This window comes from Hevea brasiliensis, chromosome 14, assembly GCF_030052815.1.
Source record: "Hevea brasiliensis isolate MT/VB/25A 57/8 chromosome 14, ASM3005281v1, whole genome shotgun sequence".
In the NCBI taxonomy this organism is placed as follows: Eukaryota; Viridiplantae; Streptophyta; class Magnoliopsida; order Malpighiales; family Euphorbiaceae; genus Hevea; species Hevea brasiliensis.
Window position 1 is genome coordinate 10,573,607 of NC_079506.1, and position 27,460 is coordinate 10,601,066.

Below are 27,460 nucleotides of genomic sequence, written 5' to 3' on the forward strand. Positions count from 1 at the left end.
CCATATAACACAGCCGATCGTATGGCTGTACAGTAAAATTTTCCTTTCAACTTATTGGAAATCTTGCGATCACATAAAACTCCCGTGGCACGTCTCTACTTCAACCATCCGGCTTTAATCCTATGACTAACATCCTCCTCACATCCCCCACGTCTACATGAAGGACTGAGCCGAGATATTTTAAGTGATTACTTTGGGGACAGTACCATTTCATCCAAATTAACTCATTCCCTATCACCAGTTTGGCCTTCACTGAACTTACAATGCATGTATTCTGTCTTCATTCTACTTAACTTAAAGCCCTTTGACTCTATAGTACTTCTCCAAAACTCTAGCTTTCTATTGACTCCTTCTCGCGTCTCATCTATCAGAATAATATCATCCGCAACTATCATACACTAAGGAATACTCTCTTGTATATGTTTCGTCAATTCATCTAAAACTAATGTAAAAAGGTAAGGGCTTATAGCTGATCCTTGGTGTAATCCAATTGAGATAGAAAAATTTATTGTGTCCCCTCCCACTGTGCGCACAATAGTACTTGTTCCTTCATATATATCTTTAAACACTTGTATGTACTCAATAAATACCCTCTTTTATTCTAACACACTCCATAAGACATCTCTTGGAACACTATCATAAGTCTTCTCCGAATTAATAAAAACCATGTGTAGATCTTTCTTCACATCTCTATATTTCTCCATCAAACTTCTAATGAGAAAGATCGCTTCCATAGTTGAACGACCGGGCATGAAGCCAATTTGATTGAGAGAGATAGAAGTATCATGACATAGTCGATGCTCCACAACTCTCTCCCACAACTTCATAGTATGGCTCATGAATTTAATTCCCCTATAGTTTGAGCAACTCTGTATGTCTCCCTTATTTTTAAAAATAGGTATTAAAATACTCCTCCTCCATTTATCAGGCATTTTCTTTGAGTTTATAATCTTATTAAATAATTTAATTAAATAATAGGTATTAAATAACTAAAAAATTTATTTAGTTAAATAAATTAAATATAATGATAAAAAAATTAATAAAAATAAAATTAATGGTTAATTATTAATAAAATTAAAATAATATATTTATAGTTTAGTCCTCTTTATTATTTTTCTTTAACAATATTTTAAATAGGAATTTTAACTAAATACATAATAAACAACTTTTATTTATTAACAATAAATTTTTATTTTACTAGTGAACATGTAACTTACTTTTTAAGAACAGTAATTTCAAATAAAAATAGCAGAATTAAACAGCAACACTAAATAGATCCTAATTCAATTCGTTAATTTCTCTAAAAGGAAAAATTTTAAAAATTATTTCAACTATTATTAAACTGAAATCATTTTTTAAAGTTAGAATCATAATTGTTGAGAACTAAAATTCAATCATCCGATTCAAATTTATTCTAACCATAACTCGAAATGGCCAGACCCGATTCAGAAATAGGCCGTGGGTTAGGTCCAGCATGTAGGATTCATAAGAGGCATATTATAATTCATGTGAGATAGAGATCAAAATCATATTCTATAGAATGATTGTTGAACATCAGATATTGTATCCAATAAAATAAAAGTAAATTAATTAATAAGTGATTAAATTATTGGATTGATACTGATTAAAGCACAATATAGTAAGTCTATATTTGTGGATCCACCACTAGAGTTCATCATTCTCTGTGTCTCGGAATATTAAACGCCTATTTCCATGTTTTCTTGGTCGAACATTAAAATATCCAGACAAAATTAGATCTTAGTACACACAAAATAGTAACCCCAGTTACATGTTCCACCAATTGAATCCGTTTTGCAATAATTAAAAAATGTTCTAATATAGTTGCAATTTTTTTTTTATGAGAAATTTTTTTAAAAAATAATATATGACATTTATAAAGAAAATTATTTTAAATATAAAGTATTACAGACTAATCTTTAATATTTATTAGATCATTAAATTTAAATAATTTTTTGTAATCCTTATTTTTTTATTCTTCCTTTTCTAATAAAATTTCATAATTCTTTAATAAAAATCATAAAATAAGTACAGAATAATTTTTTTTCATGAGAGAAAATATATATATAAATGTAGACAATTTAAACCTTCTAATAAAAAAATCTGAATAAAGCAAAATAATCTTCTGGGTAACTTTTTCATTTTGGATAATAAAAAAAATTTTATGCAACAATGATATTTCAGAAATTTATTACTTCCGTGATCTGTAGATATTAAATCAGCAAATTTCAATGAAAAATAAGCCACATTATCAAATTTTATTAATAAAAGATTATTTCCTGTACTTAAAAATTTAAAGTCTATAATTAAAAAAAAATCAATGATTCGTATTTTATTTCAAATTGTTGAAAATTTTATTTAAATAATGAGAAATATAAATTTTAAACTAATAATCTACTTGCAAGTTCAGCTTGTGACACTTTCATATTGATATTCTAAATGAAAGACTTTCATAATTTGAGCAAAGTAAGTTATAACTTGTTTAGTTTAATTTTATGGTAAAATTTATTTTATTTACAAATGAATTTTATAATAGAATTATTTATAAATGAATTTTTTTATTTGATATATTTTATATTAAATATAAAATTTATTTTAAATGAAATAAATTTTATATTAAATATAAAATTTATTTTAAATGAAATAAATTTTATATTTAAAATAAACAAAATAATATATAATAATAAGATAATCTTACCGCTTGAAATATATATAATTTAAAATTTAAAATTCATATACAAATTCTATTAATTTTGATAGAATTTGATTTAATTATAATAAATTTCATATAATTGATTATTAAGAATTTCAAATAATTTTTTATTTAAACCAAATATTTAAATATTAAATTTATAAGTGAATTTCATAAAATTTTGTGAAATTTATTTATATCAAAAACAATGTCTTAAAATAAATTCAATTTTAAGTTCTTCATTTATAAATAAATTTGAGTATTTGATTGATTTAGTTTATTTAATTTAAATTTAATAAAATGAAATAATTCATTTTAATTCGTGGGCTTTTAATTAATGAGAGTCATTAAAAAGAGATGGCTACTTCCTTAACCGAAGCATCCCTCAATTTGACTTGAAACCATCACATGGGAACATGCCAATGTTGGAGCCTTCATTTAGGAAATCCCACGTGCTAATAATAATAATAATAATAATAATAAGATTAAGAACAATATTAATCAAATTTGATTAATTATTTAATCAATTAATTAAAGTTTAATTGTGCATAGTGCTTTGAGCAATGAAGCCTTCACCTTCGGCCATATCTGAAGTTTAGTACTAAAAATTTTCTAAAAAATTAATAATATAACTTTATTAAATTCTTATAATATTAACTACAGTTAGCTATCAATTATCAAGTATTAATTATTAATTATATTAAACGATTAAACTAATTAGATTCTTAATCCTTGTCCCTTAATTTTTAATGGTTTAAGTTTCTAGTCTAACGTCGGCACAAGTCTTGGAAAGAATTTATACACCAGTTACCACCTTCGCAAAAAGCTCGTCAATTTTTTAATATTATTAAAATACTGTAGTCCTAAAATATTTAATTAATTATTGTTTAATTTTTATAAATAAGGATAATAAAAAAATAATATAAACAGTAGACAGATGGGGGAGTACGACCCTAGGCAAGTTTATAAATCATAACCCCCAGTTGCTAGCAGATTCAAGTATTTGCTGGAGAGACTTATGCAGAGAGCAATTAATTGCAACACATTCAATGCAGATAGATTTGGTTGACCTTTACCCGTCAATGGTTTTGTAATATGGTATATAAAAAAAATTTAACATAAACCACTCACATAAAATATAATAATATTTATATTAATTTTAAAAAATTAATCTTAACAGGGTATTTAAATTAATTATTTAATAAAAAGTATATTTTATTTTATATTAATTTATTATTATTTGATCCGCCTGGCTTTAGTCTAATAGCAAAGGCAAAATAAATCTGGTGCTATATCCCCGATTCAATTCTCCTCCCTATATATCTATCGACAAAACAAAAAAATTTACTATTATTCAATTTTATAATTTTTTTACGCATTCGATTTGAAAGTTATTAAAATTTTCTATTTATGTTTCTTATTATAGGAAAAAAATGATAGCAAGAATGAAATATACATATTAAATATATGATATTAATAATTTTAGTTAATTTAAAGTGTCGGCTATTCTATTTAGCAATATATGTTTTCACCATAAGTGCATGCCAATTTATTAAGTGGTTGGCTCTATGGAAGTTTGGAGGGTTCCATCTTCGTGAGATTTTAAAATAAATTTCTTGGGACCAATTTTCCAAAGCTACATCATGAGTATTGGTAGGGGTATACATGGGTCGTTCGATATAATTTATCAAATTAAATTAAAAAAAATCGATTTTAATAATATTTAAATTAAAATTAATAAATTAAATTATAAAATCATTAAATGATTATGCTTAGTTTGGGTAATTTTTATTTATTTAATATTTTTTTAATTTTTATAATTTAACTATTATTAAATTATATATATATATTATATATATTAATTAAAAAATAAAATATTAATTTAAGAGATATTATTCACTAAAAATAAATAAGAATCTAAAAATAAAATAAGATTATTTTATATACATATTTGATTTGAGTTTAATTTTATTGTGTCAATTTGAAACTTAAACAAAAAATTTCGTTTGTAATTATTTTCAAATTATAATTAATATTTAAATATAAAAAATTATGATTTAAATTTATTTAAATTAATCAAATTAATTGATTTATCGATTTATTTATACACCCTTAGGTATTAGATTAACTACTTTCGTAAGTAAGTTGAATGGGCACAATCCTTAATTATAAATAGTAATGTCTATAAAATAGTAAAAAATTAAGAATATCTAAATTTCAAAGTTTATAATAAAAAAATATATATATTTGTATAAAATAATTAATTTAAAGTTAATTACAATATTCAATGAAAATATCAAAATTATAATTATTTAAAATTAAAATAAAATTATAAAAATAAAATTAAAGCCTGATATATTATTATTGTTAGTAGCGTTAGAATTTCAATTTGATAAGCCAATGTGAAGCGAAAGTGATATCTTATCACAAAACAAAAGGAAAATGCCAAATGTCCTTTTCTGATAAGTCAAAACAATAATATGTCCGATATCTTTGTTTGGCAGGTGTGAATCTCCACACCTGATAAAGTCCTGTCACATTGTTTCACGTGGCTGTGGGATCCACTTGATGTGGGAACCATCCATGTGAAATAAATTCTTACACGTTTTTCCAGCTGTCCAATGAGCATGGATGATGTGGAGGCTGTAACTGTCCGTATTTCGTCCTTTTTTATTTCTTGTCATAATTAATGTGATGAAGTGGCTTTTTTCTTGAATCAGAAGTAAATATAAAAATAATATTAAAAAAATGAAAAATCTTCTTTCCTAGACATGACGTGTTAGATCCTCAACCACACATTTCTTTCTAATCAATAAATGAACCTTTTTTTTTTCAAATAATAATTGTTAATTAAAAATTTCTTTATGTTAAAATTTCTTGTTGATAGCGATATACAAGAGTAAAATTTTAATGCAACCATTTATTTTTAATTTATTTTAAATATTTTATAAATTTAATTTTTTTAATTTAAATTAAAAATTAAAAAGTTTAATATGTTAATTTTAAGATTAAATTTTTTGATTTATAGATTTAAATTTAAAAATTAATAAATTTAATTTAATATTTTTTTAATTTTTGATTAAATTTAACTTATTGAAAATTTTAAAACTAAATTGAAAAAAAGGTATAAAATGAATTAAATTGTTCTTTTCTATTAAATATGGGAATATAATTGAGTTTTGAACAGATATAAAAGTCTTGCTATAAATTTATGTAATTTTAAAATTTTTCAAATAAAAAGAGATTTTATAGAGAAAATTTATTTTTTAATTAATACTTAAATATATAAAATTATAAAAAATAAAATAAAAATAAATATTTTTATCTCAAATTTTCTTAATTTAATTTACATTTTATTTTAAATTTTTATTTGAAAATTACATTTTATTTATAGTTAACACTTTGTAATTTTAAGTCCCATGAATGTCAGATATTTTGTAGGATTTCGTTTTACGTGCCCTATAAATCATATTTAGATTTTAAAATATTCTATTTCAATTTAATCAATTTAATCATTTAAAATTTTACAAAAAAATTTTTTGAACTTTTTTTATATAATTGGCATGAAATTTTAATTACTTATAAAATAAAATTAATTTCACACATAATGTGCATCAAAGAATTGAGTATTGTAGGTGTTAATTTAATTAATTTCACTCTATCATGGGCTTAGATTAAAATCTTTAAATTTTGTAGGTTTCAATTTGTAATTTTTTTAACATTAAAACTACAACTGAAATTGACTCTATAATATAATTACACCTAACCCCTTGATTTTTGGGGATTATAGCAAATCGAACACCATGATTTATAATTTTTAAATATTATTCACCAAATATCAAATTCAAACTATTATTGGTTAACAAATCTTCTAATGCCAATATAAATAGTCTGCTTTTAATCAAATTGGAGAGATATAAACAAGTCTCATTTGAAACTTAGATGAGAAATAAAAAAAAATTATTATGAATAATCATAAACTTAGATGAGAAATAAAAAAAATAAATTTTTATATTAAATAAAAAATAATAATACCCTAATGTTATTTGGGCATGTTGTGCATGTTATATATAATAATTTTTGGGTGAAATTAAAATTTAATTTAGAAATAATATATTTGGATTGAAAAATCATAGCACAAAGGCATTGGATTCCATTGAATGAAGGTTGCAACAAATGATAGAATCTTGATGAAAGATGCAATAAGGGGGTTGCTTCTGCTAATGCCAATTTGTGATTAGTTGGGCTCAAAGTCAACCTTAATATTCAAATAATTTATTATTAAAAAATGGCATATCAATAAATAACCATTATTTTATGAGTGCATTATTTTCAGTACTCATCAATATAATATAATTATAAATTTATAATATTAAAATTTATTTAATAATTTTTAATAGATAATTTATAAAGTGAAATTCCAACATTGTTTTATCATGTAAATAATATACTTTTAGTTATTAGAATAAATTTGGTAAGATAAAATTTATTTAATATAATATCTTAGTGATATGTTATCAGTGACTTTTATTCGATTTCTGATATTAATTTACTTATTCGAATTTAATTAGAATTAAATTTTTAAAATGTCTTTTCTAATATTTTTTATTCGGTCTTGTCCAAACTTCTTATGCTCGGTCTTATCTGAATTCATTGTGTTTAATCTCTTTAAGTGAAATTATTGAATCAAATATAGAAGATTTGACCCTCTAAAATTTTATTCGAATTTTGGAGTTATTAGCAATTATATGTTTCCTTAACATGATGAAATTTACCATTTTCATTTCTGAGATTGAAGCCAAGTCGGAGATAGATTGTTTTTATTAAATATATAAATAATTAAATTTACCATTCTTTGCTTGAAAGTTATATAATTTATATCTTAATTTAAATCTCAAATAAAATTATTTAAATAAAATGTGCATCACAATCTTCACATATAATAACTAATTTATATTATTTAAAAAATAATATTATAAAAAAATATCTTCCCAAATAAAAAAATATATAATAATTAAAAAGAGTAAAAAAGAGGAAGCACACGTTGCCTTTTCATCATGAAAGCCAGCCAATGGGTTTCAGTTTTACAAATTACAACTTATCTAAATTTAATTTATCTTGCCTAAATATAATTAATAGTAGAATTTAAAATATAAATATATTCATTTATTTATTTAATAAATTGATTTTATTATATATTATATATTAAATTTATAATAAATCAAATTTCCCCTCCAACTTATGTTTAGATATTTCTATTTTGTTTTTAAATTTTATTTTCTTTAAACAAATTAATTGATTTGTTTATTAGCAATTTCATATAAGATATATAAATTCTCATGTACTAAAATATATGACCAGTGAGATTCTAAGGGTTAGTGCACAATTATTAAACGATTTTTAATTTATTTTTTTAATTAAGATATAAATTTAAAATTTTATAATTTTACAAATATTTTAATATTATTAAATTAATATTCATTAATAAATTAAATGAATTTTTCCCTTTTCACTTTATTAATTAATTTTTTTTTCATAAAATTATAAAATTTTTAATTTCAATATAAGTGATTTGAAAATACAAATTTAAATTGTTTCTTTATTATAATTTTTTTCTTCTCATGTCAGTGCATTCGATTTAACAGAAAAATTAATAAAATTGATCTAATTTAGAAATTTGATTATTTTAATAAATTGGTTAATCTCAATAGTCTATTAATTGCATTTTGTTCTAGAGCTTTTATAATTAAAATAAAAATTTTAAAATTTATTTTAAATTATTTTTAGTCACATTTTGTTTTAAATCAAATATTTTACTCATCTCCAATTCCAAAATAGACTTCATCCATGATTTTCTAATTTCTTCTATGAACCTAATTAATTACTTGAGAGTAATGTTGTTTAATATTTGGGGCAACTTCAATAGGGTTTTCCATTTTCTTGTTAAACCTAATTGTGCTAATTGTTTATTATAATTAGAAGGTGTAGTCTTTAACTTAATAGTTTAAACAAATGGAAAACCATTCAACATTTAAATTTGTGATGTGGACACCATGAATAGTGAACGAAAATTTCCCCTTTCAATTTTACCGTAGTTTCTTACAAACCAAACACCTTATTTACGTAAAGAAAAGGACTGAAGGGCCCAGAAAAATATATACTAATTAGGGTTTGTTTTATAAAATATTGTTAAGAAAACAAAAATATTTTAGTAATTAAAGGACATAAAAAAAGTTTAAAAATTTTTTAAAACTGTTTTTGCAATGATATTTAAAATGATATTTTTTTGAAAAGTGAAAATACAAAAAAAATATAAAGGAAAATCATGAGCACATATCCAAGAATCTGCCTGTCGTGTAGTCTATGTGGCTAGATAAGATCATCGCCCTATAGCTTGCCTTTATAAAAACCTCACCTTTGAGTGCATACTTACAACAATATTTGGTGAAAGGAGGAGACTTTTAGAGAGAGAGAGAGAGAGAGAGATGGGAAGTTTAGGAGAAATTGAGGAAATAGAGAAGTGGGTTTCACCAGCTGCAACCAAAAGAACAATGCCTATTCTGTCATTAAACCACGTCTCATTTGTTTGCAAGTCTGTTCCTGAGTCTGTCAGGTTCTACCAAGATGTTTTGGGATTTGTTCTCATCAAAAGACCTTCTTCTTTCAATTTTGAAGGAGCTTGGTATGCCCATTTCTTCCTTTTGCTCTCTTTCTCTCTCTTCTCTCTCTCTCTATTTTCATTGTTGTGGTTTAAGGATAGTTGGGTATCCAATATGTTTTGTCATCATGTTTCTTTTTGGGTTTTCCTTCGGAATTTTTTGTTTCCCTTCAAACCCCATTTATGAACATGGGAAATCATGAAATTTATCCATGTTTTCACGCTGAAGAAAGCTTCACTCCAAGATTAGATTTTCAAATTTCAAGATTTATAATGCTATTTCACAGTGTCCTTAGCTATAATCAAACCATCTCAAAACGTTGGTCTTCAGAAAATTTTCTAGGCTAGTAGCATAAAAATAACAATTGAATCTTCTTTTTTTAGAGTGAAATTTACAATTTAGTCTCTAAATTTTGTCATATATTATATTTTAATTTTTAAATTTTAAAAAATTAATTATTTATTACATATATTTTATATTATATTACACTTTACTTTTGAATTTTAAAAATAAAGTATTTAGTTTCTTTAATTTTAGTAAATAGAATAATTTAATTCTCATAATTTTAATATTTATAATAATTTCATCATTGAGAATAATTAAATTGTTCTATATATTAAAATTATAAGTATTAAAATATATTATAATGTAAAATTTAGAGATTAAATAAATAAATATTTAAAATTTAAAGACTATAATATAATATAGAGTAAAATTTAAGTATTAAATAATTAATTTTTTAAAATTTAAGAATTAAATTATAATATAAGGTAAAATCTAAGGATCAAATTATAAATTTTCCTATTTCAGATATGTGGAAAATATTAGGTAAATTATAAAACCAAAATCAAGAAGTGATTGAAATGGTTTTGGCTGAGTAAAATTACGATTTATTTACTACTCAAATGAAATAACATTTTAAAACAAATTTAAAATTTTCAAGTAACTTTTTAGTCTCTTAATTTTAAATTTTTAGATTTTTAAAAATAAAAAATTATATTTTTATTTAATTTTAATTTAATACTATTGAAATAATATTAATTTTATTTTTAAAATTATTAAAAGAAACAAAGGAATTAAAAAGAATTAATGGAAATATCGCATGGTTTTCAATGCTATTTCTCTTATAAAAATGTAAATAAAATTTTGTACACTCTAATCGTATTTTATATTAATTTTTAATATAGATGTATTTTATGATTACTTAATTTAAAATAAAAAATTATTTTATTATGAAAAATAAAATGATTTACCGAAATTTTATAATTTATTTCATTAAATTTTTATAAAATAATATATTTTTATTTGTAAAGTAGTCAATAATGAAAATTTTATTAATTTAATAAAAAAATAAGTTTTTTAAATAATTTTTTAATATTTTAAATTATATTTTTTACATCAGTTTAAATTTTAATTAAAATAATAAATCTTAAATACAAAATATTAAATAAATATATCTTATATAATTTTATTTATGATATTTTTAGCATTATTACATAAATATTATATAAATATTCTTTTATGTGTAGAAATTTTATTTTTTCTATTATGTTAATAAATTATTTTATAAAAAAAATATGATTTTATAAAAATTTTATAAAGTGAATTATAAAATTTTATTAAATCACTTTTTTTTAATAAAATAATATTTATTTTATTTTAAATTAAAAAATCATAAAATACACCTTGAATACATATTATGAAGTTTACTTAAAATTCTCTCCCTTCCATCTCCATCATTAATTTTGCAGGGAATATTTAAATTCTTTAATATTTTGCTCAATCCATTTCGAGGGCAAATTTGGAAATTAGAACTTATGTTGAGGAACTACAGGCTGTTGAATTTATAGCAACTATGCATGCTATGCTATTGGCCCATCTCATTAGTTATGATTTTTTTATTGGTCCCCACAAATTCACATAATTGTAATTAAGAAACTAAACTTTCCATTTATTTATGTTTGTTGCATTTACATTTTTCTTTTATTTAAAGTTATATGTCGTATTTATAAAATTAAAAAATATTAACTATTTTTTTCAATTTTACTCTTTATCTTTACTAAATATAATAAAAAATTTTAAAAATTTTTAAGTTGGATAAAAAATAATTTAGTTAATTATTAATATATTTTTATAAAAAAAATAAGATTATCCGGTTATTTTTTTAATTATCATACAAAACCTAAATGTGAGAGATAAAAATAGATGAAATTAGTATTACAATTTCAATTATTGCTGAGGCTTGCCTTTACATGAGATTCATCTTTATTTATTATGCATTTTATAAAAATGAAAAAAATATTTAACCTCTGAAAAAAATTTTATAAAATAATGAGAGATTTTTAAAATTTTAAATATATATTTGAGATAATCTGTCATCTTTTTAAAAATAAAATTTTAAAAGTTTTCAAAAACATGTTTCTTTTTTTTTTTTAAATTGATTTCTTTAACATTTTGGAGAAAAAAAAGACCATTTGTATTTATCTATTACAATAATAGAGCTCATTTTTATAAGATAATATAGAGGATGCATTATCAATGGACAAAGATTTTAATGATTAAAAATGTGCAGGCAGAATAGAACAATATTTCACTATTTCCTTTTCTCAGACCATGCCATCACCCGACTGGGGTTTATAATTACTATACTATCTCTTGCCCTGTTTGACCATCCACCACCCATCCAGAAACGATTATTGGTTGGGTGGCTTGCTTTATGGGATTTTTCTTAGCTGCATCGGGTTTATCATGAATGATACAAGATATACAATGGAGTCTATCTATTAAATATATGAATTCAACATAATTATAATCTTTTTTATTTAGGAAATTATTATTTAGAGTCGATTTAACATAAATTTAAAACATAATATGTATGATGAGATTTCTCTATTAAATGAGTCTAAACATATATTGTTATTTATTAAATTTACAGTGGATCAAATTTAAAAATAAAAAAAAGAAAAAAGTTTTTCACCAAGAAAATGCAGTTTTTATAATGGTACAATTTGGATTATCATTGATAAGGATTTATGTGTTTTATGTGTTGTAATTCACATAATGGTGACACATGTGATTGTGAAAATTCTGAAAAATTAGAATTTTCATGATAGGACAAAATGTCAGCTCAATCATTTTCTTCTCTATGGATTGGTTCATTGGAAAAATTAGTAATGTAGTTGTCACTTGAAAAGGAGACCTCACCTACTTGATCTTTGTCACATGCGGTCTCTGATGAATTTTGCATACGCAACTCAACTTCAACCCCATTTTACCCTAATGTACAATTCCTCATATCAGTCCTCCTCATGGCCTATTAGAAGTTTACAACTGAAATGGGTGCTTTGCAGGTTGTTCAACTATGGTGTTGGGATCCATTTGCTTGAATCAGATAGAGTCCTATCAAAGAAAGGTAAAATAAATCCAAAAGATAACCACATTTCCTTCCAATGCTCAGACATGGATCTTGTTGTTAAAAAACTAGAGGAGAAGAACATTGAGTATGTGACAGCAGTTGTGGAAGAAGGTGGCATTACAGTTGATCAGCTCTTCTTCCATGATCCAGATGGCTACATGGTTGAGATCTGTAATTGTCAAAATCTCCCAGTTCTTCCCCTTTCTTCATGCCCTTTCAAGCTACCTAAAGCCAATGGAAAGCTTACATCATCACCAACATATTATGGTATGTATTAAATTCATTCTAGATTTTGTCTAAATTAAAACTGTCAAAAGCTGGATTATAACATTTTTGAATGAAAATGCAGGGAAGAGAAGCTGGGAGATGGCTTGTTCCGGAGGTGTTGCGTCTCTGATGATGGATAACTTGGTGGTGGACATGATGGACATTTCGATCTAAGGGATTGGAAGGGTGACCAATGCAAGTTTTGATTCACTACTCTGAAAAAATTGTTTTGTATACATTTGTGTAAAGAAATAATGTGAGAAAAATTGAAGTGGTGGGGTTAGCTTTTGCTTTTGTTTGATAAGGAGTTTCTCAAGTTCCATTGAAACAGTATGCTTCTTAAATTTGTTTGATCTGTGTCTACTCCTCTCTCTCTCTCTCTCTCTCTCTCTCTCTCTCTTTCTCTCACACTATCTCTTCCACCCTTTTTGTTCTTATTTTTTCCATCCCCTTTTGCGGTGTTGTGAACAATGAACTTGAGAATACAAGTTATAAGAAAAAGAAAACATAAAATTATGGAATTGATGAAGAGTTGTAATGCAGTATGGCAAGATAATTCTATTTGGGAATTAACAATTGGGGAACTAATGAGGAATACTGAAAGGTCTGTCATTTGAACATGATCAACTCATTTTTCAGTTCACAGTACTATGTTATAATTGTACAAAACATACTTTACAGAGTCAAATTTGAAAGTTTGTGATCTACAAGTAAGGATAAATTTTGACAACCGTCTCTGAACTTATCTAGTATAACATTATAGTCCTTCAACTTAAAAATGTAACATAAAACCTCTTCAGCTTTCAAATTTTGCACAGTAAAATCTCTCTAACATTTAATTGTCGGTTTTTCAGTTAGACGCTGACCTAAACAGTTTTAACGTGGAGTTTAATCAATATTTCTCTTTTCTCTCTCAAGTTATGTGCAAATTGAATCATTTTTCTCACTGTAAACAGAATGATTTTTCAGGTGTAGAGAAAATAATTTTACAATTAAAATAAGAGAGGAGAGAGAAATGTTGACTGAGAGCCATATGGGAGCTGTTTACATCAGTGTTCAACCGAAAAATCAGTAATTGAAAGTTAAAGGATTTTACTATGCAAAATTTGAAAGTTTAGGGAGTTTTATGTTACGTTTTAAAGTTTAAGAACTGTAGTGTTACAACTATATAAGTTCAGGGATAGTTATTGAAATTTACCCCTACAAGTAACCATCTCTTTTGGTCAAAATATTTTCAGAATATTTTTTTCAGTTACAACTGGCCATGTACCTACAAGGGAGGTTGAAGCATGGGGAGAGAATTTTTGTAGAGTTGGATAAAATATAAAGAAAAGACTAATAGATGCTATGATACCATAAACCATCAATTGTTTACAGTCATTCACCCAAGGAGATAACAACAAAAAGCATCATCAAGGGGCCATTTTCTTGGTTTTGACTTCTCTGGAGGGTTAATTATCACATGATCTGCATTTGAAAGGCGATACCAAATCACAATTTCGTTTCTTTGACGTCCCATGATTATTGTTTCGTAAAAAGAAAGCTCTTCCTAGTCAAATAGATCGAATTCTGCAGGTTTAATACACATCTTGTTGACCCCACAAGCTCAAAGGAGCATAGATTTTGATGATACCAAAACTCAACTAGAATCAAACTAACATTATTTTAAGTGTTGTGCTTCTCAAAAGAACAAAAGAAAAAGACACAAGGATTTCATGATGGATTCGTGCTTCTGAAGAAAGGATGATATTCTAAAGATAACACAGGACTAATCAAAGGAGATAAAAGAAGAAAAGGTTACCTTCCAAGGCTGCATTGAAAATTAGATTTGAAGGTACATATAGTATAAGAGATAGTTTTATTTTTTAGGATTGCTTGTGAAAAGAATTGAGGAGTAGAAGTCAATAATACTTATTTTCAATCCCTCAAAAGATTTTCTTTTAAATATCTTTATTGGCCTAAAAATATTTGACTATGATTTGGTGTAAAGTTTTATAGATTTGAAAGTTATGCAGAAAAGTTTTCTTGGTATGCTAACTGGTTTGCTACTTATTTTAGTATGCTAACTGGTTTGCTATTTTCTCAAGTATGCTAACTGTCTCAACTCTGCACAACATCGCAGAAAACGACAAAATAACAGCTATTTTCTTGAAATTCGTATCTGTAACGTTCAAATGAGTTCTCCAACGGTAAAAAACGTTTCAAAGCTATAAATACACCTACCTTTAGCCATTTTGCACTTAATGAAAGTCCCTCTATTGTTCAAAATCATAAAAGCTTTCATTCAAAGTGCTCAAAGTGTTTTATTGCTCATCATTGGCTTATTTACTCGACTATTCTTTATAGATTCTGTTGTATTGAGTTAGAGTGAGTTTTAAACACATTGTTATCATTTATGAGAGGTCATTCAAACACCTATTAAAGCTTGATTGTGAAAAGTATTTGGGATAACACTTGGTAGAAGTGTGAAGCTACTTGTAAAAGCTTTGGTGAGAAGATTTGTAAAGGGCTTTTGTCTCTTGCCTTTAAAAGAGAAGAATAGTGAAGTGAAGACTCAAAGTGGGATCTTTGAGAGAGTGGATGTAGGCTAGTTGAGCCGAACCACTATAAAAATTTCAGTGTTCATTTTCTCAACCCTTGCTCTTTACATTTATGCATTTTAACTTTATGATTGATATGCTTTTGCTGATATGAAAGTTGATATTGTTTGCTGTTAACCTTGCTGCAAACTGAGAAAATTAGTTTACTGCTAAATCTGCTGATATCTGATTTAATCTGCTTGTTGTTTGATCTGCTGTCAGTTAGTATATCTGGTATACTGCTCTGGTTGCTGTGTTAAAAACTTATCCAGATTACTGATATCTCTGCTGAATGCTGATATAATTTGTTAGATCAGTATACTGATTGCATATAGCCTAACTTTGAATCAACTTGTCAATAGAGCTGTATTGTTCATATTTCACATTAGTTAATTGAGTTGAACCTAGCAGCAATTTTCAAAGGTTTTGAGTAAGAACTGAAAATTGTTTTTTAAAGTCCAATTCACCCCCTCTTGGACATATTTTGGGACATCACATCTCATTCCCCAGCAAATGAAAAACCAATAACGTATACATGTAAAATTTAATGTTATGCCTAGTTGTGTGAGATCTGAAAGGGGCATAAAACAGGGAGAAAAAAGGTGGACAGGAGGAGCAAGAAAAACAAGTCTAGGAATGAACAGTACCTCCACAGCAACGAATTATATAGAACACGATTTTTTTGCTTGTCTTCAGCCAACATTGCCAGTGCCACACTCACCAGTTCATTTGGTAACACAATCATTGATTCTGGCCACTGAGACCAGGTTTCCAGTCCAAGAATCCAGGATTTCACCAATGATTATTGATTTGTCAGAAGCTTGCTGCATTTCACCAATCCAAGAGCTATGAGAGAACCCAGAAAGATTTAAAGATGTTGACTTTGTATAATCTCTATAAAGGAGACGCTTTGACTGCAATCCATGAGGTAGGAAGAGAAGGCTCTTATCAATAATCAGATTACTAAACATACACATGCAATAGAACTGATTCTAAAATCTAAAAGCAAATTCACTTTTGCCACAGTTACGGAGATGCGTGGCAAAAAACAGAAACAAAATTCTCTTGGTACTTGTACATTTCCAACCTTAATATCCCCTGTGTCCTATGACACCTTATCGCAAGTACTTTCATCAGTTTCAACATAGGCGTGCACATGACAAAATAAGCAGCTCAAAATAGTTATGATGTTGCAGGTGTTTCATGGTTAAGCGGACATTTCAACATTGTTAACATATGGAATACTAGAGGGAAGTAGCTTTCTGTAATGAAGCTTCAGCATTACACATTTAATGCTTGGATTTCAGATATGACCGTTTGCAACTAAGGTGAGTACTCTAAAACAAGAGGTATGGTCAGAGCTTTTATTTGAACAGTGGCATGAAAGGATACTTCTGAACAAAATTCCTTGAGCTTTATTGAACTAATTACCAACCAGTGAACACTGGCATTAAAAAGTATTTCAGGTCCATCCTCTGGGCTGCCCTAGCCAATGCTACTTTCATTTGGTGTCCCTTTTGCCAATAGGCACTCTCAAATGGTAAAACAAGGAGTGCTCTTCTTTGTCTGGGGGAAGAAAAGAGAGAGTGGGGGAGCTAAGGGGATTCTTGTTTGGAAGAAACTGCTAATGATAATGTATTATAAGGGAGATAGTGAATTATTCTTGTTTAACTGGCACACAAATTTTATCCACAATCAGTTCAGTCAATTGACCCCCGTATCTACTAAAGCTTATTTCCTTCCAAATACTTTCTGTGCCCTAACATGGGATTCAGTGACTTCTATTGAAGAGTAATCTTTATCTGGCAAGACCTCCTAAATTGTAGCTATTGTTTGAGATCCTAATTTGATCATCTCTAATCTCATTGGAAACTAAAGTAAAAGAAATGATGGTGGTGAGACTTACAGAATTAAAAGTCTCTAGAGAAAGACTCTCCAAATGTCATCTAATGACAGCATTTTCCTTGCGTTGAAGAAGTTTTATGCTCTACAATCCACGAACATCAAGTCCACTATCAGTAAGCTTCTTTCGTCTTTTTTTTTCTAAGACCACTATCATGCAAATGACATCAATTAAGCCACTTTCAAATCCATTGAACAGAAATTGACTTGAAGGTAATATTAGAACAGCATACTGCATACCATTATCATTCACCTAAGGAGATGACAATAAAAACATCATCAAGGGACCATTTTCTTGGTTTTGACTTCTCTGAAGGGTTAATTATTGCAATATATGCATTTGCAAGGCGATACCCAATCACAATTTCATCTCTTTGATGTCCCCTAATCATTATTTCATAAAAAAAAAAAAAGCTCTTCCGGGTGAAATAGGTAGAATTTGCAGGTTTAATACACATCTATTTCCCTACAAATGCCAGCCAATTAGATACACATAAAAAATCTAATATTAAGCCTTGGAATCTGAAACAGTAAACCAGTTGATCTGCAAGATCTGAAAGGGGCAGAAAAATGGGAAATAAAAAGGTGGACAGGAGGAACGAATAAACAGTACCTCCTCAGCAAAGAGTCCCTCTAGATCACGATTTATTTGCTTTTCTTCAGCAACCATTGCCAGTACCATACTCACCAATTCATTTGACTGATTCTGGACACAGAGACCAGGTTTCTAGTCCTAGCATCCAGGTTTTCACTAATGATTATTGTTTTGTCAGAAGCTTGCTGCATTTCACGAATCCAAGAGCTATTACAGAACCCAGAAAGATGTAAAGATGTTGACTTTGTATCTCTACAAGGGAGATGCTCTGGCTGAAATCCATGAGATAGGAAGAAAAGGCTCTCATCAATAATCAGATTACTAAACTATAAACATACACAGACCATAGAACTGATTCTAAATCTAAAAGAAAATTCACTGCTACCTCAATTACAGAGGTGCCTGGCAAAAGCAGATGCAAAATTCTATCGGTACTTTTACATTTTAAGCCTAAATATCCTCCATGCTTATAAAACCTTATCGCACTAAGTACATCAGTTTCAAAATAGGCATGCGCATGACTTGGAACAGAAATTTCTTCAGTTCTCTAATTATATAATGCAAAATTTTGCACCCAATGATTTTTCTGCACAATCAGTTGGGTCAATTGACCTCTGGACCTAGTAAAGCTTATTTCCTTATGTAGCCTGACATAGGATTCGGTGACATCTATTGGAGTCTTAATCTTTATATGGCAAGTCCTTCTAAATTCTAGCTGTTGTTTGAGATCTTAATTTGATCATCTTTAATCTCATGGTGAACTGAAGTAAAGAAATGATGGTGATGCCACTTACAGAATCAAAAGTAAAAGTCTCTAGAGGAAGACTCTCCAAATGTCGTCTTATGACAGCATTTTCCTCCCAGTGAACAAGTTTTATGCTCTCCAATCCACAAATATCAAGTCCACCATCAGTAAGCCTCTTTTCCTTTTTTTTTTTTTCTGGGACCTCATTAAACATCCAGAGTTCAGAACCTGGAGCCAGGAATGCCTCTAGAACCCGAGAAATGACAGAAAAAAAACAAAAATAGTCTACAGTAACGTAATATTTAACCATATCTTTTGTTTCTTAGTCATGAAAATCACATCAATTAAGCCACTTTCAAATCCATTGAACAGAAAGGGACATGTAAACTTCAATGCTGTTATTACCAACATCATCTCTGTAGCTACAAGTTTTAAGAAGGTTAATATTGTATCCCTTCAATTAAAAATCCATATTTATGAAAATTAGAACACAAGCCACATACATCTGTGTTTAGTGACCATGCTGACTGTGACCAAGTAAATGCTCAACTCAGCTTAACAATTGCACACAGCTTTTTTCACATTTTCTTCCTCCGATCTTTCTAACCTCCAAAGTATTCCAGCATTGACATTTATTAACTTTTCCCTTTCAATTCTAATTTATATTCCAGCAACCAGAATAAAATTGATTCAAGCATTTGAACACAAATTGAATGCACCCCCAATACCTTTGTAAATTATAGAACATACCTCTAGTTGTCTTACTTTACTCCACAGGTGATTTGAATAAGATACAGATGATATACAAGTGCAAGTTAGCTGCAACAGAAGATTAGCAACAAAATCATTAGCAATACAATATATATTCAAACAATTCAATTCAATTCTTACATTATATATACCATGCAAAAAAAAAAATGTTAGAACGTACAAAATAAAAGACCAAAGAATGTCTCAATCTCCGACCGGTCCCGGAACCAGACTGAGTCACAGAACTCGGCCGAGTCACCAAAAACTTGACTGGCCGCCGTTTTCACTTCCTTCTTTACCTTTAGTTTCTCCTCTTTCACTTTCCCTGAAATACTCGAGACACTTCCAGGTCCCTTTTTCTCCTCCATCAGCTTATCCTTATTATTACCATCACTACCACGCCGACCCTTCACTGTTACCCGAGTCCCCGCCACATGAGGTCCGAGAAACGAAAGGTACACCCAGTCCCGACCAGAGAAGCTACTATCGCTAATGCTACTACCACTACTATGAGCTGAAGACGCATCGTCGTTGCCGAAGGAGATGCAGAGATTGGGAAATGGAGAGCGGAGGGGAGGGAAAGGGAGCGCAGCAGAGATCCGGCCGGGGAAGTGAGTAGGGTTTGATTGGAAACCTCCTCTTCCTTTTATTTTTCCTCATAATTTATTCTTCTTCTCTTAATGTTGTTATCCTTTTCTTCTTCCAATCGTTGAAAAGCTGGTTGGTGTTCCTCGTCATCCTGATGCTCTTCATTTCTGCTCCTCTTTCTACTATATATAGGATGGATCCCACACTTAATTATCTCCACGCTATCATCTTTGAAGTGAAATGAGGCCTCAACGATACACTTTTCATCAACAGATTCGAATTTTTTATTATCGAGCCAAAGCGACATGTGTTCTGATGAAAAGTAAAATCGATGGAATAAATTTATGTGCGATAAAAAATTGCTATGCGAGAAATCATAGCGATGCCTATGTCCAGATTCGTCTATGAAATCCACTCTACATGTAAGAGATTGATGAATATAATTTTTGATATCAACAATAGCGCAGAAAGAGAAGGCAATTAAGTGACGAAGGTCAAGTTTGAATGAAAGCGAGGATCCAATTTTATTCTTATATCTCATCCATTCTGGTACTTCACCTCCCACCACACATAATCCAACATCCTGACCCAACAGATGCGTTTTAATAACATCCTCAATAACTTTCTTCTCATCCACCAATTTTAAGCAATTAGCAAACTGAAGAAGTTTCGATTTCCAAAATCCACCATCACGATCTTCGAGAAGGAATGAAGTTGATGCTGATTTCAGAGAGGTGCAATTTGATGCCATTAATTCTTTTAAGGATGATGGGAGGTCTGGTAAACATTCAAGTCTCTCGCAACCACTTAAATCAAGAGTTTCCAACTTCGATACTTGTTTGATGCTTTCTGGAAGACTCGTTAAATTTGAGCATCCAGCGAGATCGAGTTTTATAAGACATTTCAACTCGCTTATGCCGCTTGGAATACTAACGAGTCTTTTACATCCTAGCAAGGACAAATAGTCAAGTTGAGTCAGATGCTCAATTGACGAGGGCAGTTGTTCTATTCCAGTTCCCTCTAAAGTTAGAAACTTTATACTACAAGGCAGCTCCGGACAATATGTGACTTCACAGCACCCGTCTAACCATAGATGAGTAAGCTTGCTCAGATTTTGAAGAGATGGGATCTCAGTCAGACTACGACACCAAGTCAACCTTAAAACCTCAAGATTTGGGGCAGTTTTAGGTAAGTCTGGAATCCTGATCAGGTCTTCAGAGCCGATGAGATCAAGTGATATCAAATTTTCAAGATGCTGTGACAAATAGAAAATATCAATAAATTAGAAGATACTTTACAAAGTAGCACAAAAAATTCTATATATGATATTACCGTATATTGGATTTAAAGAATCTTTAATATTCATAAAATGATTTTTTTTTAAAAAATATATTCTATTACAATTAAAATTGAAATTCGAAATTTCAAGAATTTAAGGCTATTTTAATATGATTGAACTAAAATTAATTGTATTGTTTTATTTATTGAATAAAACACAAATTTTATATATATGTTTCAAAATTTTCATATAACGAAATCCCTAAAACACAGTATAATATGATAGTTTTGAAATCTTGGATTTTATATATGAAGTCAAATTTACTGTATAAAAAACACAATCACTATGAGATCGAACCATATATTTGATATGATTCCAATCTAGTATCATCAAATTTTCAAGGGGCTGTAACAAATAGAAAATATCAATAAATTAGAAGATAATTTACAAACTGTAATTATAATTTTATAAAGTAGCACAAAAAATTGTACCTCATCTCCATTCCATAGTTGCCTGAGTTTGCTTTTGTTCATATCAAGTTCTACGAGATTCTTTGGGCAAAAATTTGATGGCCAAAATGTCGAAGGGTAAGATTCCCATTCAAGATATCTTAGCTCTTGTGGAAGAAATTCAAGGTTGTTAGGAAGGAGCACTTGTCCTGTAAAATTTCCATACCATCTGAATATGAGCATTCTAAGCTTGCACATCTTCGTGAAGGCCGTGGGACTTAGCTTCAAATTATCTTTTATAAAAAACGAATCAAAAAATATGGCTTCAACACTTTCAGTTCCCTAATAAAAAAACAATAAAAAAGACTATTGATTAATAGTTTATTTGTCATGAGAGCTACAATTCTTATAAAATTCAAATATGATAATGAAAGAGGTTTCATTGCTTAGTTTACCGTATTTGTTGCAAATACATGATCAATATCTTCATAATTCCACAACCTACTGCGTCCTCCAGGCTGTTTGCATTCCTCAATGATTATATCTTTGCCCATTTGTCGTAGCAAGTCATGCACTTTTATGAACTTATGTGAAATACTTAAGAGAGATTTTTTAATTAGGCGATGTATTGCACCTTTTGGATGGAAACCACATGCTTCTAATATTCTCTCTACACGATCTCTTGTTTCAACATAGAAGAAACATGCAATATAAAGAAATATTTCCTTTTCATTCCTCTCTAGCCCATCATAACTTATTTTCAAAACGTCTTGAATTTTCTTCAAAGATTGGCCTTTCAATTTTTCCAACTCACCTTCCCATTCTTCTATCCCCATACCAAATAAATGAGATCCCAAAACTTTAAGAGCTAATGGATTGCCACCAGCATAGGCTATTGCCTCCTGTGATAGCTCCATGTATCCTTCCTTTGGATGATTTTGCTTGAAGGCATGCAAGCTAAAGAGTTTCAAATCTTCAGAATAAGTTAATTTCTCAACCTCATATATGCATTCCTTTGGACAAAAATTTTCAAGTACTTGCTGATCTCTGCTAGTTACAACGATTCTACTTCCCACACCTCCCACACAGTCCAAATCATCCTCTCCTACTAATTTTTTTAAATGATCTGCATCATCTACATCATCAAAAACAATGAATATCTTCTTCCTCTTGAGCCTGCTTCTAATAAAAGGAGCCCAAAACAATGTGTCTTCAAGTAATTTTTTTTCTCTTAATAATGTGGTTGTTTCCCTAACCTTATCAAGAAAGCAATGACCATCAAATTTGATCATGTTTCGACGAAATACTACTTGTGCAATAGTTGTTTTACCAATCCCTGGCATCCCCCAAATTCCTACAACTTTATTATCATTTAACAATTGTTCCACTTTTTTCACACGTGATTCAATTCCAACCAAGTTACGATCGTAAGAATCATCACTTGAGGACATACCACTAAATTTCTTCAAAACATCATTGACGATTTCCTCAACTAATTTGGCCTCATGCCTAGTCACATATGAATAACAAACACTAGTAAGTAATGATAGAAATTTCTTCAATTCGGTTCGAATCATTGGTTATATGCTACAAATTTTCTCTGTTAATCAACATTGCTTAGAACAAAAGAAACAAAAATTGTAGGAACCTAACAAAAAAAATGAATTGAACATCAATTCTAGTATCAAATGAACAACACAACATGAATTGAAATTTTAAAATAACAATTGCAAGCTAACAACAATTCTCTTCGAACAAATCACATCCCAAAAGCAATGAAGCACAAAAATTTTCAGATAAGCACAGAAGCAAAATAAAAAATAAATCAAAACCATTTGAGCTCCACCATATCACATGCCTTTAACAAGAGCAACGCTGGTCTGCACCTTCTTAATTTCTCAGCCTGAGGAAGAAGAGAGATAGGACATGGGTAGATCAACAAGAAAGGAGGCGGAATATCATGAGTTATTTGTTCTTATACCATGAGTGAGATGGCTCATGGGTAGATCAAGAAGAACAAATAGTGGCAGAGATACAATGAGTGAGGAAGAAGAGAGACGAAGCCAATGAAGGGAAGGAAGGCCTACTAACCAAGATGAAAAATCCCTCTCAAACGAGAATGAAAAGTGACGTTTCCAAGATGATAAACAACGATGAAGGAGAAGGAGTGAGGAGGGAAGGCAACTGTATAGGATAAAAGAGGAAGAGGCTAGGATTTTGTTAAAGATGACTATATATACAAGAATATTAATGGTTGAGTTCATCTACAACCGATGACTGGAATTTAATTGGAGTTTAAGTTAAAGGAAAACAAAAACGTAGAGTTCAATATCAAACACATAACCACTAGATGATATTCAAGCACCCTACCACTAAGCTATAAATAACCCAGATGTTACAAGACTTCTAAATTTTTATATATTCAATTTTGTTTAGTTCAATCGAATTTTTTCTTTCTAAAATAGAATCGAACCAAAATAATTGAAATTTTTAAAAAATGAAAACTAAATCAAATAGAATTACCGAATTAGGATGATTCGTTTCAATTTATTTAATTTAAACTGAATAGTATTTATCCCTATTTATAACTAAAATTATTAAGAAAATATAGAAAAATTAAAGATAACGTTAAGTTTATCTATATAACAATTTTAAATGCATATAAATATATATTTACATCGAATTTATATAATATATCTAAAAAAATCATAGAAAAAACATATATATAAAATCAACTCTTAGTTTAGTATGAATCCGGTACGATTTTTAATGAAAAATCAAAATTGAACTAAAATATTGAAATAAGTTAACCAAAATATTGAAATAAGTTTAGTCAATATGATTCTTATCAGTCTAGTATAATTTTTTGGTTCAGTTCGGAATATTGAGAGCCGTGCACAACTCTAATTAAAAGTGTCTATATTTTGATGAACTTTTTTAAAATTGAGACTTAGAAAAACTATGGTAAAGAGTAATTAAAAAGTAATTAACTTACTTGAAATTCCGTGAATCCCAGCCTGCCACTTTGCTTACTTCCATCAAAGCACGCTTCCATCTGTCAACCTTGGGTATACAGTCTTGAACATGTTCTTCATTCACAACAATAGCAAATGCGTGATGAAAATTCGCTCTTAGCACTTCCGTCAAAGCATGCTTCCATTTGTGTAAACAACCTTTAACTTGTTCTCCACGCTTAGCAATAGCAAATGCCTTCCCAAAATTCCCTGTCAGGTCTTGAACATCAGTTGGATTTACATGGTAAAAAACTGGTAGGACTAATCGTCCTAAAGTTTCCTTGCATTCAAGTATCTTCACAAGCTCATCCAAGCACCATGGAGAATTTGCATAATTTTCAGAGAAAATGACAATTGAGACAATGGATTCTTCAATTATTTTTAAGAGAGCTGATGAGATCTCTTCTCCTTTATGAAGTTCTTCATCCAAGAAAGCATTGATTTGTTTTTCCTGCAAAGCAGTACAGAGATGAGAGAGAAAACCAAGACGGACATCTTTGCCTCTAAAACTAATAAAAACATCATATTTGCAGGGAAGGGTTGATGAAGAAGCAGAAGCCATGATAAGTGGTAAGGGACGACACTTGTGCAAATGAGTTTGAACAAGGTAATTAGTGAGAGCAAAATACAAGATATGCATATTTTGTGAGCGTGTGGTAGACTATTCCAAGACAAGAAATTTATAAACGCTAGATTTAGAAATGAAGGGGAAAGGAAGATGGGTGAAAACACCACGTTCACCTTCTATGAAGGAACACAGACTTAGATCTAGTCCAAGTAGACATCATTTAGTGTGAACGTCCAAAGTATGTTTTTAATGGAAAAACTCTTACCTAATTTGACCAATAAAAAATTATCACCATATATTATTTATGTAGAATTTATTATGATTTTAATTAAAATGACAGTCATTAATTTATTGGATATGTACATCCTTTGTAGCTAGGCCGACATTAATCTAATATATTTACTTGTGTATATGCATATGCAATCCTACCCCACCCCATACATGTAAATTTGACTAATTCATTGCAGGCCAAGCTTTTAATTAAAATTCAAGCAATTATTGATTATTGATGCTCTTGTCTATATATGATGATCAAAGTAAATAAAAAAAGCTATAAATAAAGTCATCTGAAATTTCAATTTCTTTCCTTGTGTCTTCTTTGCATATGCAATCCTACCCCACCCCATACATGTAAATTTGACTAATTCATTGCAGGCCAAGCTTTTAATTAAAATTCAAGCAATTATTGATTATTGATGCTCTTGTCTATATATGATGATAACAAAGTTGATTTTTTTGCCCCCATTGTTTGTATTTGGCAGTGTTCTCTAGTTCTATTTATGATGCTTTGAATAAATTTCAGGTAAAAATCATGTACGTAATTAAGTTTTTATTTTTCTTTTTTTTCAACTAACTATAATTTTATAATGCAATCTTAAATTTCTAATTATAATATTAAAACAACAATAAAAATAATAACACTAACATTAAAATAATAATATTAATATAAGGAATATATTTTTTTAATAAGAATATAATATTATCTTTTATATATTTCTTAATTATATAAAAATACATATATAATGAAGAAATTTTAAAAAAAATATTATATGCCTAACATGTGATTTAGTCATATAATTAAGGATCTAAGATAATTTAATGTATTTAAAATTAAAATACACACACATATTAAAATCTTATTAATAAAAAAAAAAAATATATATATATATATATATGCATAAAATTTGTTCCTCATTTTAGTATGGTTTCAGCTCGATTCTTAATAAAGAACTAGAATCAAATCAAAACAATCGATATAAATTCAATTCGATTCTTACAATAATGATTTTTATTTTTAAAAAGTTTTGATACAATATGATACAATTCTTTGATTCAATTTGGGATCCCAGAAAGTATGCGTCGCCCTACAAAGACCAGACATGGCAACCTATGCATTCCCCACGCAGTTTGGTAATTACTTAGATACTTACTCTTTGGCCTATTAGAGCAAAGTCAAGTAAACAAGTGATATAATTTGAATAAAAATCTGATCTAAATAGAATGGGGTTCGAGTCTTGGAAACTCAGACCACATTTTTTCTGGACATGTCATGAGGTGTTCGGTTAAGACACCAACTGTGCGAGCAAATAATGAGGTGTTTGGATAAAACAAGATATCAAAGGTGGTCAGAATGAATATGTGATCGGATAAGGAAGGAGTGATTGGATAAGAGAGAAATAAGATAAAAGCATGTCCTATGCTGAAGATGGGAATTAGTTGGAACTTTCATAAAAAGTGAAATCGGCTGATATAAAGTCCCGATTAATCCAAAAAAGACACTATTTTCTACTCTATAAGTAAGGGTCACGACAATATTGAAGGTACAAAATCCTTCTACTTTTTTTTTTATTGGTATTTGCTTTTTTGGTATTTACTGACTTGAATGTTATAGTGGTATAACTCAAGCCACCGACTTCATCTTTTCTCTTGATTTCAAGCAC

At 28.5% G+C, this 27,460-nt stretch overlaps 3 protein-coding genes and 1 long non-coding RNA gene across 4 annotated transcripts; 1 reads left to right on the forward strand and 3 right to left on the reverse strand.

Moving 5' to 3' along the window:
• Window positions 1–9,134: 9,134 nt before the first annotated feature.
• Window positions 9,135–13,417, forward strand: LOC110671001 (glyoxylase I 4). Its single transcript, XM_058133637.1, has 3 exons — window positions 9,135–9,392; window positions 12,720–13,051; window positions 13,134–13,417. The coding sequence occupies exons 1-3, from the start codon at window positions 9,196–9,198 to the stop codon at window positions 13,223–13,225; spliced, it is 621 nt and encodes a 206-aa protein (XP_057989620.1). The 5' UTR covers window positions 9,135–9,195; the 3' UTR covers window positions 13,226–13,417.
• LOC131172560 (uncharacterized) lies at window positions 12,832–16,412 on the reverse strand. Its single transcript, XR_009143087.1, has 2 exons — window positions 16,278–16,412; window positions 12,832–14,620 (listed from the first exon to the last, which is right to left on the reverse strand). It is a non-coding gene; the product is annotated as an uncharacterized LOC131172560 (long non-coding RNA).
• Window positions 16,413–18,004: 1,592 nt separating this feature from the next.
• On the reverse strand, window positions 18,005–19,616 carry LOC131172558 (probable ion channel POLLUX). Its single transcript, XM_058133640.1, has 2 exons — window positions 18,922–19,616; window positions 18,005–18,399 (listed from the first exon to the last, which is right to left on the reverse strand). The coding sequence occupies exons 1-2, from the start codon at window positions 19,180–19,182 to the stop codon at window positions 18,217–18,219; spliced, it is 444 nt and encodes a 147-aa protein (XP_057989623.1). The 5' UTR covers window positions 19,183–19,616; the 3' UTR covers window positions 18,005–18,216.
• Window positions 19,617–20,115: 499 nt separating this feature from the next.
• LOC110670992 (disease resistance protein RML1A) lies at window positions 20,116–25,677 on the reverse strand. Its single transcript, XM_058133624.1, has 4 exons — window positions 24,934–25,677; window positions 22,394–23,447; window positions 21,981–22,280; window positions 20,116–21,465 (listed from the first exon to the last, which is right to left on the reverse strand). Exons 1-4 carry the CDS (start codon window positions 25,590–25,592, stop codon window positions 20,269–20,271), a joined length of 3,210 nt encoding a protein of 1,069 aa, XP_057989607.1. The 5' UTR covers window positions 25,593–25,677; the 3' UTR covers window positions 20,116–20,268.
• Window positions 25,678–27,460: the final 1,783 nt, after the last annotated feature.